The sequence below is a fragment of the Sturnira hondurensis genome, unplaced genomic scaffold (genome assembly GCF_014824575.4).
Source record: "Sturnira hondurensis isolate 20B ecotype Veracruz unplaced genomic scaffold, ASM1482457v3 Scaffold0022707, whole genome shotgun sequence".
Classification (NCBI taxonomy): Eukaryota; Metazoa; Chordata; class Mammalia; order Chiroptera; family Phyllostomidae; genus Sturnira; species Sturnira hondurensis.
Genome location: NW_028095338.1, coordinates 2,916,814 through 2,928,367, shown reverse-complemented (window position 1 = coordinate 2,928,367; position 11,554 = coordinate 2,916,814). Strand labels below are relative to the sequence as shown.

General features: G+C 48.4%; 1 protein-coding gene across 4 annotated transcripts in view; it reads right to left on the bottom strand.

Annotated features, from left to right (window-relative positions):
- Nucleotides 1–411: 411 nt before the first annotated feature.
- NFKB1 (nuclear factor kappa B subunit 1) overlaps nt 412–11,554 on the bottom strand; it is a 128,428-nt gene continuing 117,285 nt past the window's right edge. For all 4 annotated transcript variants that reach the window (XM_037036236.1, XM_037036233.1, XM_037036235.1 and 1 more), the window contains 6 exons: nt 11,388–11,490; nt 8,793–8,917; nt 5,654–5,720; nt 5,115–5,287; nt 4,117–4,297; nt 412–1,259 (listed from right to left, as the gene is read on the bottom strand). In XM_037036236.1, the coding sequence (XP_036892131.1) occupies nt 1,102–1,259; nt 4,117–4,297; nt 5,115–5,287; nt 5,654–5,720; nt 8,793–8,917; nt 11,388–11,490 (807 nt within the window). In that variant the 3' untranslated portion in view covers nt 412–1,101. The remainder of the gene's footprint in view (nt 1,260–4,116; nt 4,298–5,114; nt 5,288–5,653; nt 5,721–8,792; nt 8,918–11,387; nt 11,491–11,554) is intronic.

Below are 11,554 nucleotides of genomic sequence, written 5' to 3'. Positions count from 1 at the left end.
CTGCTTTCCCCCTCCTCTTCTCCCTCATTTCCCACCCTTTGAGTGAAGAGAGTTCAGCAGGGCTTCACAGTGGAAGGTTTCCTGTACAGGACCGCTGGCGGGCTGAAATTCCAACACTTTAGGTATCACGAAGGCACCGAGAACACACTCAGGGTCGAGGAGGAAGAGTTTGCATGACATGAGGAAGGTGAGGTGACACAGACAAAATGAATGAGCCATGCAAGGACTTAACAAGCCCAAAGCTTTCATCTCAGGTTAACACAGTTTTCTTTTGATAATTTTTGTTCACTTCAGGATCACAAAGTCAACTCCGCAGAGGAGTGTGATCGTGGTGACCAGACTGCGGCAGGACCCTGTGGTCCCAGGGACGTATGTGTACAGATCCAACAGGACAGGGCCGTCAATTTGCTCTTCCTTTTATTATAAAAGTAAAATAAAAAATAGCATTTATAAATCCAACATTTGTTCTCTTAAAGTATTTGATCTAAAAACATATTTACAATAGCAAAATGCAGAAAAGGGGAAAATACCACTTTCAGCACTGATTGTAACCATGTTTAAATATTGGCACGCACACATTCTTTTTCAAATCACAGGGATAACTGCATCAGAAAAAGCAGTAAGCCTTTGTAATTACACACCAAAAGACTCTCATTTTAAAATATCTCATTGAAACTATCCTTAATAAAATATTAAGAATTTTAAAATTCTTAATCTGGATGCATGACAGTGCCATGGACGGCCAGGAAGAACACCAGGTGAGGGCTGTGACACCTAATGACAGTGGGGATGCAGCAGAGGGACAGCAGCAATGACAACAGAAGCAGCTGGGAAAGCTCAGCCAGGTGGGCACCTGGCCCCCCACGAGGCACCAGCGCCACCCAAGGCCGAGACTGCAGGTGCTATCCGCAAGTGGGCTGGGCCGAAATTCACTTAAGAACCAAGAGAGGAAGGCAAGTTTAAAAGGCCTTGAGTAAATCCAGAACGATCCAGGCCAGCCAGTTTTCCTCTGAGCACCTTGGATGCACTTTACCTTTCTTCTTTTGGACAATGCTGAATTTCAGAACTCTGGTTTACAGGATGCTGGAAATTGCCAGAGGGCTAAATTTTGCCTTCTATAGGTCCTTCCTGCCCGAAGTCATGGGGCATTTTGTTAAGAGTCAGCAGTGAGCTGCCGCCGGTCAGAGACTCCGTGAAGCTGAGTTTGTGGAAGGACGTCTCCACGCCGCTGTCACAGATGCTGTCGCCACAGAGCTCATCTGGGGGGAGAAAATGTGCGTTCATTGGGGCGCAGCTGGAAACAAGGCAGAGCCTTTGCTCTCGTCCACTCTTCATCCCACCCGGGCTCCCAAGTTTGGATCTGAAAGGCCTGTGAGCTATTCTTGCCCATTAGTTTCTACAAGTCACCACATTCCGCCTACATCGCCCGCCTGTTCGCTGCTGTTCACAGCGGGGGGAGGGGCAGAAAGCACCCAAAGTAATATAAAAACTGTGAAGATACCCAAATTAGCGAAATGTTTTCACATCTCTTTTCTTACAACCTAGCCTCCCATTTATGAGAATCCTTTCTGAATTCTCTTGACCCAATGTGCACCTTTCTTTCTTAGAAATCGGGTGTGTTTTTCCAACCACTGCATTACCTATTTTATCGCTGAAACAAGGGAAACTGCTGAATCGAGGCAAAATACATTGTTGACAGAAGTAGGAACTAAAGATGTCTTTCTGGGCCTCGTATGCGATGAAGCACTACATACTGCCTCAAAAAACATTTGGTAGCAAACAAAATGAGGTGGTTTTGATGACAATGAGTCCATGCTGGACAGTCGGGGCAGTATCTCCTGGTAGAGAAGTCTCCTTAGGAACCTGAATGAACGACGTGAACCGCTCCCTACAGACAGGGAGTGATCAAGGGGCCCGACGTCAATGCACCCGAGTCAAACGTTACCTTCCGGTATCTTAGACTCCAATATGAAAATTCAGACTTTAATGGCAATGACATGGCTATTGTTCTTTATTGATTTATTCCATCAAGCAATCTTTACTGGGCCTCTATTATGTGCTGGGAACTGTGAGGTATTATTAAAAATAACTATAAATCAAGGGCTTACAGCTTTTTAATATGCATGGACCCATTTCTTTGTGGGAGGGAACATCAGGTTATAAGAAAGGAGATGGGGTTTGTTTTCCTGGTAGATACATTATTTCTTTCTGAAGTGGGCACAACGCCTGTCCTGACTTCCTAGGAGGGGCCCCCTAGCCAAGGAGACACTGGTGCTGAAACTGAACAGCAAGAAGGAGCCAGCCAGGGTGGATTGAGCGTGGGCCTACGAACCACACGATCGAGGTTCGATTCCTAGTCAGGGCACATGCCCGGGTTGCAGGCCAGTTCCCAGCAGGGGACGCACAAGAGGCAGCCATACATTGATGTTTCTCCCCTTCTCTCCTTCCCTTCCCCTCTAAAGATAAATAAATAAATTTTTTTTTTTAAAAAAGAAGGAGCCAAGCTGGCGAGGATCTCCGCAGGGCAGGGGAAGAGCAGGTGCCGAGCCCCTCAGGCTGGACCAGTGAGCCTGAGCCGGAGCTGGAGGAAAGTGGAGCCACACGGCAGCAGGGAAGGGCTGATGAAAGCCATGTTCAAAGCGAGAATGAATAAGGAAGAGACACTGCCTTTATTGCTCACTGCCTGTGTTCAAAGCCTCCATCAGTGCTAAGCACACAGGATGCGCTCACTAAAGATTTGTTGAATGGATGAATGAATTGGAGGGTATACAGCAGAAGTACCATCATCTCACTAGTGTTGTAAACTGCCAGTTGTATGGAGAGTGAACTGAAGGGAAACCAGGAGACGGATCAGCAGCTGCGGCAGGAATGGGCAGGCCACGGAGGCGGATGAGGAGGCTGGCTGCATGGTGATTAGGCCCAGGATGGGTTCGTGGGCCAGTCTTAGGTTTTCGTCTTACTCTCCCAGAGGTCAGCAGTGCTTTGGACTGACATGACCAATATTCGGTTCGTGTGGGGTGTTCAGACTTCAATGGCAATGGCACATGTGAGTAAGGGCAAGGAGGGCTCAGGACTGCGCTCTCTGGAGGGCTGTGACTCAGCAGGGGCATGTGGAGGGGGCAGTGAGGTGAGTGTGCTCTGGAGAAGCCAAGAGGGCTGACTGTTTGACACAGGAGGGAATGGTCCACTGTGAGGTGTGCTGGGAGCCCGGGAGAAGATGAGAAGCATGGTGGGCAGGCGACCAGGTCCCAGGCGCCCCATGAGAGCAGCCGGGCCGAGGGCTGGGATGGGCCCCGACCACAGGGGCCAAGGAGAGGAGAGAAGGCAGAAAGAATGACACTAGGAAATCCTCCTGAGCAGCCCTGCTTTGCAGGAGAGCAGAGGAATTGGACGGTGGGTCAGAGGGAAGTGGGACAAAAGGCCCATTCTTTGTTTTTGTTGATTTATTTTGAAAAGATGAGGGGAACTACACATGCTTGCTAAGTGGTCCAGCGGGAGGGAGGAACCCCGAGTGTAGGAGAGGGGATGCTGCGGGTTAGAAAGAAAGCACAGGCGAGGGCAGTTGAGAGAGAGCGGGAGAAAAGGAAATGCGGGATTGTTGGGCCGTGAGGAGAGTCCCTCGTGTTCTGCACTTCGGGTGGCTGACGGATGGACCCCGCTATGGCGTGAGACAAGGTTGGCATCGTGAACCCGGGAGAAGCCGAGGAGCTGAGGGTGTGGTGGGAAAACCACAGCGTCTGCCCACAGTCTGGGTGCCAGTGCTGGTGCTGGCACATTTTTCTCTTTTAAATTTAAAAGAGGAGAGAAATAATATTCACCTTCACCACCCACATTGTGTTTTTTGCATCTATTATGAATCTAAGTAAGTCCCATGTCACTGTGATTGTTCCTGGGGACAGCCCCGTACCTGAGCAGACGTGTCGGGGACGTGGGGCTGGGGTGGGCAGTGGCAGAACCTGAGAGCCCGGCAGGGAGGTGACAGACACCTGGGACCGGACATTCAGGAGGTGACAGTCGGGGCACATGCCATAGCCCAGGAGAGTGAACGCACTGGCCTCACACACTGGCCCAGGGAACAGGGAAATGTCTCAACTGCTTTTTCTTTTTTCCGTTTACCTATGTGCTCCCTTGTGGAGTCCGGTGAGAGGGGCAGCGAGTGGGCCCGAGAGGCGGTCTTCGCCGGGCTGGGGACTGCGGTGCCTGAGGTGCAGAAGGCTGCCTGGATCACGTCGATCGCTTCAGTGTAGCCCATCTGTTTCAGGGCCTCCAGCAGCTCCCTTATGGTCCCTCCAGAGACCTGCATGAAGGAAATGAAGACACAGTGTGGTACTGTGTGAAAACCTATGCCAGGAATCACCGGGCAGGCTGCAAACATGCCCACGCCGTCCCTATGCCAAGCTGCCTCCTTCCATCGCCAGAGGCAGGTGGTCCAGGAAAAGTCAGGGCAAAGAGCGTCTACGCAAATGCTACCTGTGAGGCAAGTTTCCTGTTGTAGCTCAAAGAGCATTCAGGAAATGACAAAGAAGAGGTTGATAGTAAGCACAGACTGAGAGAGAGAGAGATGCTGAGGCAGGGACACTACCTAGAGCTAAGTTTATGCAGTGTCTCTGTTTAAGCTGAAGCTCTCAAAGCACTGAGAAATAAGAGCTATCAATCAAGTTTTCCAAAGAAAGCAACTTCACCCCCTATTTACCTTTTAGTTTTAGAAATCACCAGGTGATGGCTCCATGAGGAGTCACTCCACAGAAAGATGATTCCATGTCCTGACACATGGTCAAGGCATGATCTCGAGGACAGGAAGCAATGACTATCCATCACAGTCTGTCATGTTTGTTCAGGGAGATCAAAGTTCTGTAATCATCCTGACCCTCTAAGTAGCATTTTTTGTAGAAAATCTCAACACATTTGAAAATAGGGAACGTCTCTAGGTATCTAAAAACAGCCTTCTAGGAAGGAGGTGTTTGATCTCTGCCTGGGCCACCCTCCCAGGACATGGGTAACGACACATTTTTCTTCCTCAGAATGAAGGGAGATGGAAGGTGGTTGTGCACAGCAGTAATGTTAACAGAGCAAAGTCAAATACACATAGTTAGTGATGTCAGGGGGTGCCGTACCTCATAATTGTCCATGAGAGTCTTAGAAGGAGCAGGGCTCAGCCGGAAGGCATTATTGAGTATCCCCAGACCCAGCTTCTGTGCTAGAGTAGCCCAGTTTTTGTCTGGATCAGGAAATTCTAGCAACTTGTAGAGCTGCAACTTTGCGTCTTCAGTCAGCTGCTTCATGTCTCCTGAAGGAAACGAAGAAGAAATGCGACTGTCCCAGCTGAACAGAGACACGCTGGACGGGGCGATGCCGCCACGATGCTCACCCTCCCACAAGGCCTAAAGGTGGTCGAGCTCCTTCACCTGAGAGTCAGCAGAAGCCTGGTGAGTACCAGCAGTACTCAGGAAAATATCTTAACTGCCTTTTTGTCTTTTTTCTTTACCTATTTGTGGAAGCAGGTGAGAGCTTAAACTGCATGTTCCCCTTTCACACCTCCAGGCTCTCCTGATTCTGCAATGGCCTCCGGGCCGTCTGCAGACACCCTGGATGACGCCAGTGCTCCCCACCCGCTCCCACGGACAGTGGGGAGAAAACGCTGGTTAGAACTCACCTTGTGCTAGTAAATCATCAGATGTAAACTCTGGCTCATATGGTTTCCCATTTAGTATGTCAAACACCTGTTGGAAGAAAAACATGGGGAACAACTGCACATTAAAGGGACCATGAGGGAAATCTGCATTTTTAAAAAATATTTTATTGATTATGCCATTACAGTTGTTCTAATCCCCCTTCATTCCCCTCCACCCTGCATACCCCTCCCCCACCATTCCCCTGCCTTTATAGTTTATGTCCACGTGTCTCAAGTTCTTTAGATTCTATATTTCCCATGCTATTCTTGCCCTCCCCCCTATCTATTTTTTACCTACTGTCTATGCTACTTATTTTCTGTCTCTTCTCCCTCCTTCTCCTCCTCCCACTGCCCTGTTGCTAACCCTCCATGTGTTCTTCATTTCTATGGTTCCACTCCTGATCTAGCTGTCCTCTTAGTTTGCTTTTGTTTTAGGTGTGGTTGTTAATAATTGTGAGTTTGCTGTCCTTTCACTGTTCACATTTTTTTATCTTCTTTTTCTTAGATAAGTCCCTTTAACATTTCACATAATAAGGGCTTGGTGATGATGAACTCCTTGAATTTGACCTTATCTGAGAAGCACTTTATCTGTCCTTCCATTCTAAATGAAAGCTTTGTTGGATAGAGCAATCTTGGATGTAGGTCTTTGGATTTCATGACTTGGAATACTTCTTTCCAGCCCCTTCTCGTCTTTAAGGTCTCTTTTGAGAAATCCACTGACAGTCTGATGGGAACTCCTTTGTAGGTGACTGTCCCCTTATGTCTTGCTGCTTCTAGGGTTCTCCCGTTCATTTTAATCTTGGCTAATGTAATTATGATGTGCCTTGGTGTGTTCCTTCTTGGGTCCAACTTCTTTGGGACTGTCTGAGCTTCCTGGAGTTCCTGGAAGTCTACTTCCTTTGCCAGATTGGGGAAGTTCTCCTTTGTTATTTGTTCAAATAAGTTTTCCACTTGCTCTTTCTCTTCCCCTTCTAGGACCCCTATAATTCGGATGTTGGAGCGTTTAACGATGTCCTGGAGGTTCCTAAGCCTCTAATTTTTTTGAATTCTTGTTTCTTCATATTTTCCTGTTTGGTAATTTTTTCCTTCCTTCTGGTCCACAACCTTGATTTGAGTCCCAGTTTCCTTTCCATCACTATTGGTTTCCTGGACATCTCCCTTCATTTCAATTAGTTTAGCCTTCATTTGTTCCTCTAATTTGTTACTAAAATCGACCAGTTCTGTGAGCATCCTGATCATCAGTATTTTGAAGTATACATCTGATAGGTTGGCTATTTCTTGGTCACTTAGAGTTACTGGCTCTGGGGTTTTAAGTTCTTTTTGAGCCATGTTTTGATCTGTTCGCACCTGTTACATACATGCGGAGCCCTAGGTGTTCACCAACTTAGTCGCTGGGTTGTGACGCTGTATGTGGGGGTGGGGTCCAAGAGGGGCAATGGTGGTCCCCCTGCTGCTTCCCACCGCTGGGGCCTGCGTGGTCTGTCTCATTGCTCGCTCCTTTGCTGGTTTATCTGCGAGCGAATGTGCGACCGCGGTCAGCCTACCCTCTCGTGCCCTCACTGGGTCCCGCCTGTTGCTACCCCACACCTGGGATCCGCCCACGGCTGCCTGCGCGTCTGGGTCGGGAGATTTTTCCTGCCTGACCCCGCTCCACTGCTGACTCCGCCCCTCTGACCGGTCTGGCTGGATGGTTCCTTGTTGTTGGACTTCCGTATAGTTCAATTTTCTGTGTTTTGGCTGTGTTTTTGTTTACTAAAACTTTGTTGTTTTTAAACTTGGTTGTGGGAGAAGGCACAGTGTTTCCACCTATACCTCCATGTTGGCCGAAGTACTGCATTTGGTTTTTGCCATTAAGAACTCAGAATGTCCTTCCCAGGGGGTTCTGGTGCACAGAGGACGGAGGAGTGGAGCGGAGTCTGTGCTATGGCCTCGGTGCACACAGGCCCGCTGTGGCTACAGGGCCAGGAGGCCACGTTCCCCAGGAGCTGTCTGAGAAGGGCTGGAGGACCCCACCCCACCTCACAGAGAGCAAGGGCAGGCCCTTCTCAGGGACCAAGCAGTCCATGCAGCCCGATCAGCCATGTCTCGGTGAGGGTCACTGTCAGTGATGTCTCCGTGCGAACTGGGCAAGGACTGACCTTCCTCAGGGCTGGGACGCTGTGTCCCCTCACCGTCCCCTCCTTCTGAGTAAAAGACATATGAGAATGAGTTTTACAAACTTGCTTGGAGTGAGAAATGCTCACAGGGCTTGGTGTTAGCCTTGTACCATCTACATTCTAACTCAGGGGCCAGAAAAGTCTTAAGTTACACAAACAAAATCCCATAGCTATGGAGGCCTTTCTGTGTTCTCTGCAGTCACTCTGTGGCTAGCTGACCTGCGGAAGGATGACTTGGGTCACTGAAGTGGGTTATCTGCCTTCTGTGGTGAGGCTTCTGGGAAAGCCAGGTGCTTGGTATAAAAGGAGAACCGTGTGGTCTCTGCCAGGGTCACTTAGCTCAATCCACATGGGCCACGAGGAAGCGGAGGGCAGCTTTAGGGCGTGGAGCAGTGCCTGCCCTGAAGAGAGCTGATTCTGTTGTGTTGGAGATCTGTGTGCTGCCCGGGTCCTCGCTCTGGCTCTTCTCGCTGGGCCAGAAAGACCTGGTAGCTGCTTTTCACCTTGAGATCTCTGGTTGGTGGAGTTCTGAGGAGGGCACTATGTCTGTTTACTCTGTTTATATTATTGAAATCCTCAGAAAAATCTCCAGTTTCCTTTTAAGTTGAGAAGTCACTTAACCAAAGTTCAAGCAAACCATAACCTTTTATCCTACCTTCAGAAATTCTGACACGAGTTCAGAATGGATAACTCCTAATGTGAATTTTGTGTTTTCTCTCTTCTAACCTTCTCTTACAACTTAGCTCTGAGCTGATCAGGAGTACACTTTTACACCCAGGACTCTGCTGACCTAGATCTTTCACGGATAGGTTTCCCAAGATAAGCATAGCTCTTGACAAGCAGACTTTCTGAAGAAGTAAAAGGCATGTGCTTTGGGGAATGAAGGCCCGGGAAGACCATCGGTCCTCACATTCCTGAGCCTTTGGCTTGCCCTGGAGTGGCCGTCAACCTGGAGTGCCACTCACCTGCCAGCTGGAGGCCATGTCTAGGGGTGTGGTTCCAGGCACGACTCCTTCATCCTCTCCATCCTTTTCCCAAGAGTCGTCCAGGCCATAGAGAGGCTCAAAGTTCTCTGCCAGGGGATCTGCTCCTGTGAAGTCAAGTTACACAGCGCTGAGTGAACCCTATCTTGCCAACTTCCAACTGCCTGCAGGGGTTGGATTGTGTAAATGTATAAAACATGACTTAGAAACACAGAAAAACATTTCTACTAAAATATCCAGAAACCGTCTTTTAAATCCTAGTTTATTTTGACTGTACAGGTGCGGATGATACCCTGTATCGCCAAGGACACTTTGGAAACGAAACACTTGGAAACTCCGACTCTCGCATTTAATGCCATAGGACAGTTTTAAATTGAATGAAGAACCTTTAATCTGGGTTAAAGGTTAAAGGTTAAAGGTTCTAACGACAGCATTTTACAGAACCTGGGGTGCACCCTCAGGATGAAGGTCCTAATGTTCAAATTCATGTGCACTTCTCAACTTCCTCTCCCATTTGCTCAAAACACTGAAGATGCTTGCTCTCTGGTGGCTACATGTTCAGTTTTGTTCTGGGTACAGCACAGCCAAGGGCCCTGGTCACCACCTGCAAAAACCACCGAATAAACCTCTGCTAGGATGTGTAGTTACTGAAGAATTTAGGGCTTGTCTTGGAAAGTCTAGTCTTGTCCCGGCTGGTGTAGCTCAGTGGACTGAGTGTGGGTCTGAGAACCAAAAGTTTGCAGGTTCAATTCCAAGTTGGGGCAGATGCCTGGGTTGCAGGCCAGGTCCCCAATAGGGGACATGTGAGAGGCAACCACACATTGATGTTTCTCTCCCTCTCTTTCTCCCTCCCTTCCCCTCACTCTAAAAATAAATAAACAAAATCTAAAAAGAGAGACAGAGAGAGAGAGAGGGGAAAATCTAGTCTGTTCCTTAGCCTGTAGCAGGAAACACCAAAAGCAACTCAAAGCTCAGAGCTGGAGTTACTTCTCCAAGGCTCAGGGACTACTTTCACGAGGGAGTCTTTAACCTGATGCCTAATGAACAGCAGTAAGTTCAGCAAACCCCTTTGAGAAGAAGAACTTATCTTGCTGGGAGAACATCTGATCTGCACTAACTTTAATAACACGGAGTGCCCAGTAGAGCTGAAGGAAGATCTTCATGTTATTTCTTATCTCGTCATGCCGGTCCTGGCCTGGCTCATGAGGCAGCGAGTGTCATCTGACCATGAGCACGGTGGGGACACTCAGGTGAACAGCTCACAGGACTAAAGACTGAGGAGCTGAGCTACAGAGGTTCCTCAAGTGACCTTCTTCATGACTTTGATCTCAGTATTAGGTTTTTCACGTGAGTTTCTTCATTTATCTACTACGGAATCTGTTCCTTGCTACCCCTCCCATGGGATACTGAGAATTCCACAGAAAGCATTTTCAAAAGGGTTATAGCTTCTTGTCTGAAGACATTTCTTAATTAGAACCCTGAGTTGCCAGATGAGAGTGTCTTATTCAAGAGAAAGTTTAACTAGACAAAGGAGAGAAAACAAAAGGCTGCTGTTTATTTGGGATATGATTTTACTTGTCAGAAAAAGGTGGTATACCAGAAAAGAAGTTCCTACATTTTTTTGGACTCAGCTTTTTATAAAGGTATGTAACCTGCTCTGTTTTCTTGAATTGATAAAGCATTTACCTTGTAAAAAATGTAAGTAAATCCGATATATCATGGCAGGTTGGAGAGACCAATATCATTAAATAGTTTGTGAGGTCCTAAAGAGTCTAGGCAATAGAGATTCAAGAATGAGCAGGAACAATTTTTCTACACGTCAAAGGAGTACAGGGTTAGGTGGAATCACACCTGCCATCCTTGAGCCACACGGGGGAGAGCGGCACAGCAGGGCGAGAACATGGCAGGGAAGTCTGGACTGACAAGGTGTCATTCATCACTCTGCCACTTACCGGGACCCCAGGACTGGGGCGCAAATGTTCTCTAGTTTGTTTCCTCAGTTGTCGGATGGGAATAATCATAATAATTGGATTCATCTCAAGGGGTTATGGGGGAGGAAGTGAGATTGAATGGGACGTGCCTGTGAGACGCCTAGCACACAGCCTGACACACAGGTCAGTCAGTAAACGCTGGTGACGTTCAGTGCCTCCCACACGACAGCACTCAGTGTGAGGCCTGTTTGCTTCCAGTCACTTCACCTTCTAAGAGACCTTTCTTGCAGAAGGAGTCTTTAAATTATTTCTCACTGAGGACTTCTGACACGACGAGACTGGTACTACTTAAGAATTCTATAAAGGAATTTACTTGAACTTTGAGATCTCCTGTCATGGGAGCCAACCTGAACGACCCCAGCCCAAACCGAACTGGTGAAGTGGACAGGACAAACCTGAGTGACTCAGGGTGAAGCCCAGGATCACTAGCCCAAGCAGGGCTTTATGGCAGTTCAAGTGTGACTGGCCAGAGAACTTTTTCACTTGTGCCTTTCCACAGCAGATCTGTGGCTCTGACAGGCTGTTGGACCGAAGCTGGGCCTGCATTCCTGATGACATTTTCCCGACTGCCTGCCAGGCCACTCACCTGCTGCTTTGAGAAGCGCCGCCATCCGGGTGGACCCTCTCCCAGCCGCTATGTGCAGGGGTGTGGTTCCGTCATAGGTGGTGCTGTCTACGTCGGCGTCACCCTACAGTTTGGCGCACAGGAAAAGGGGTTAGTCAAAGGTCTTGTCCTCTTGTCCCCATGTCCCT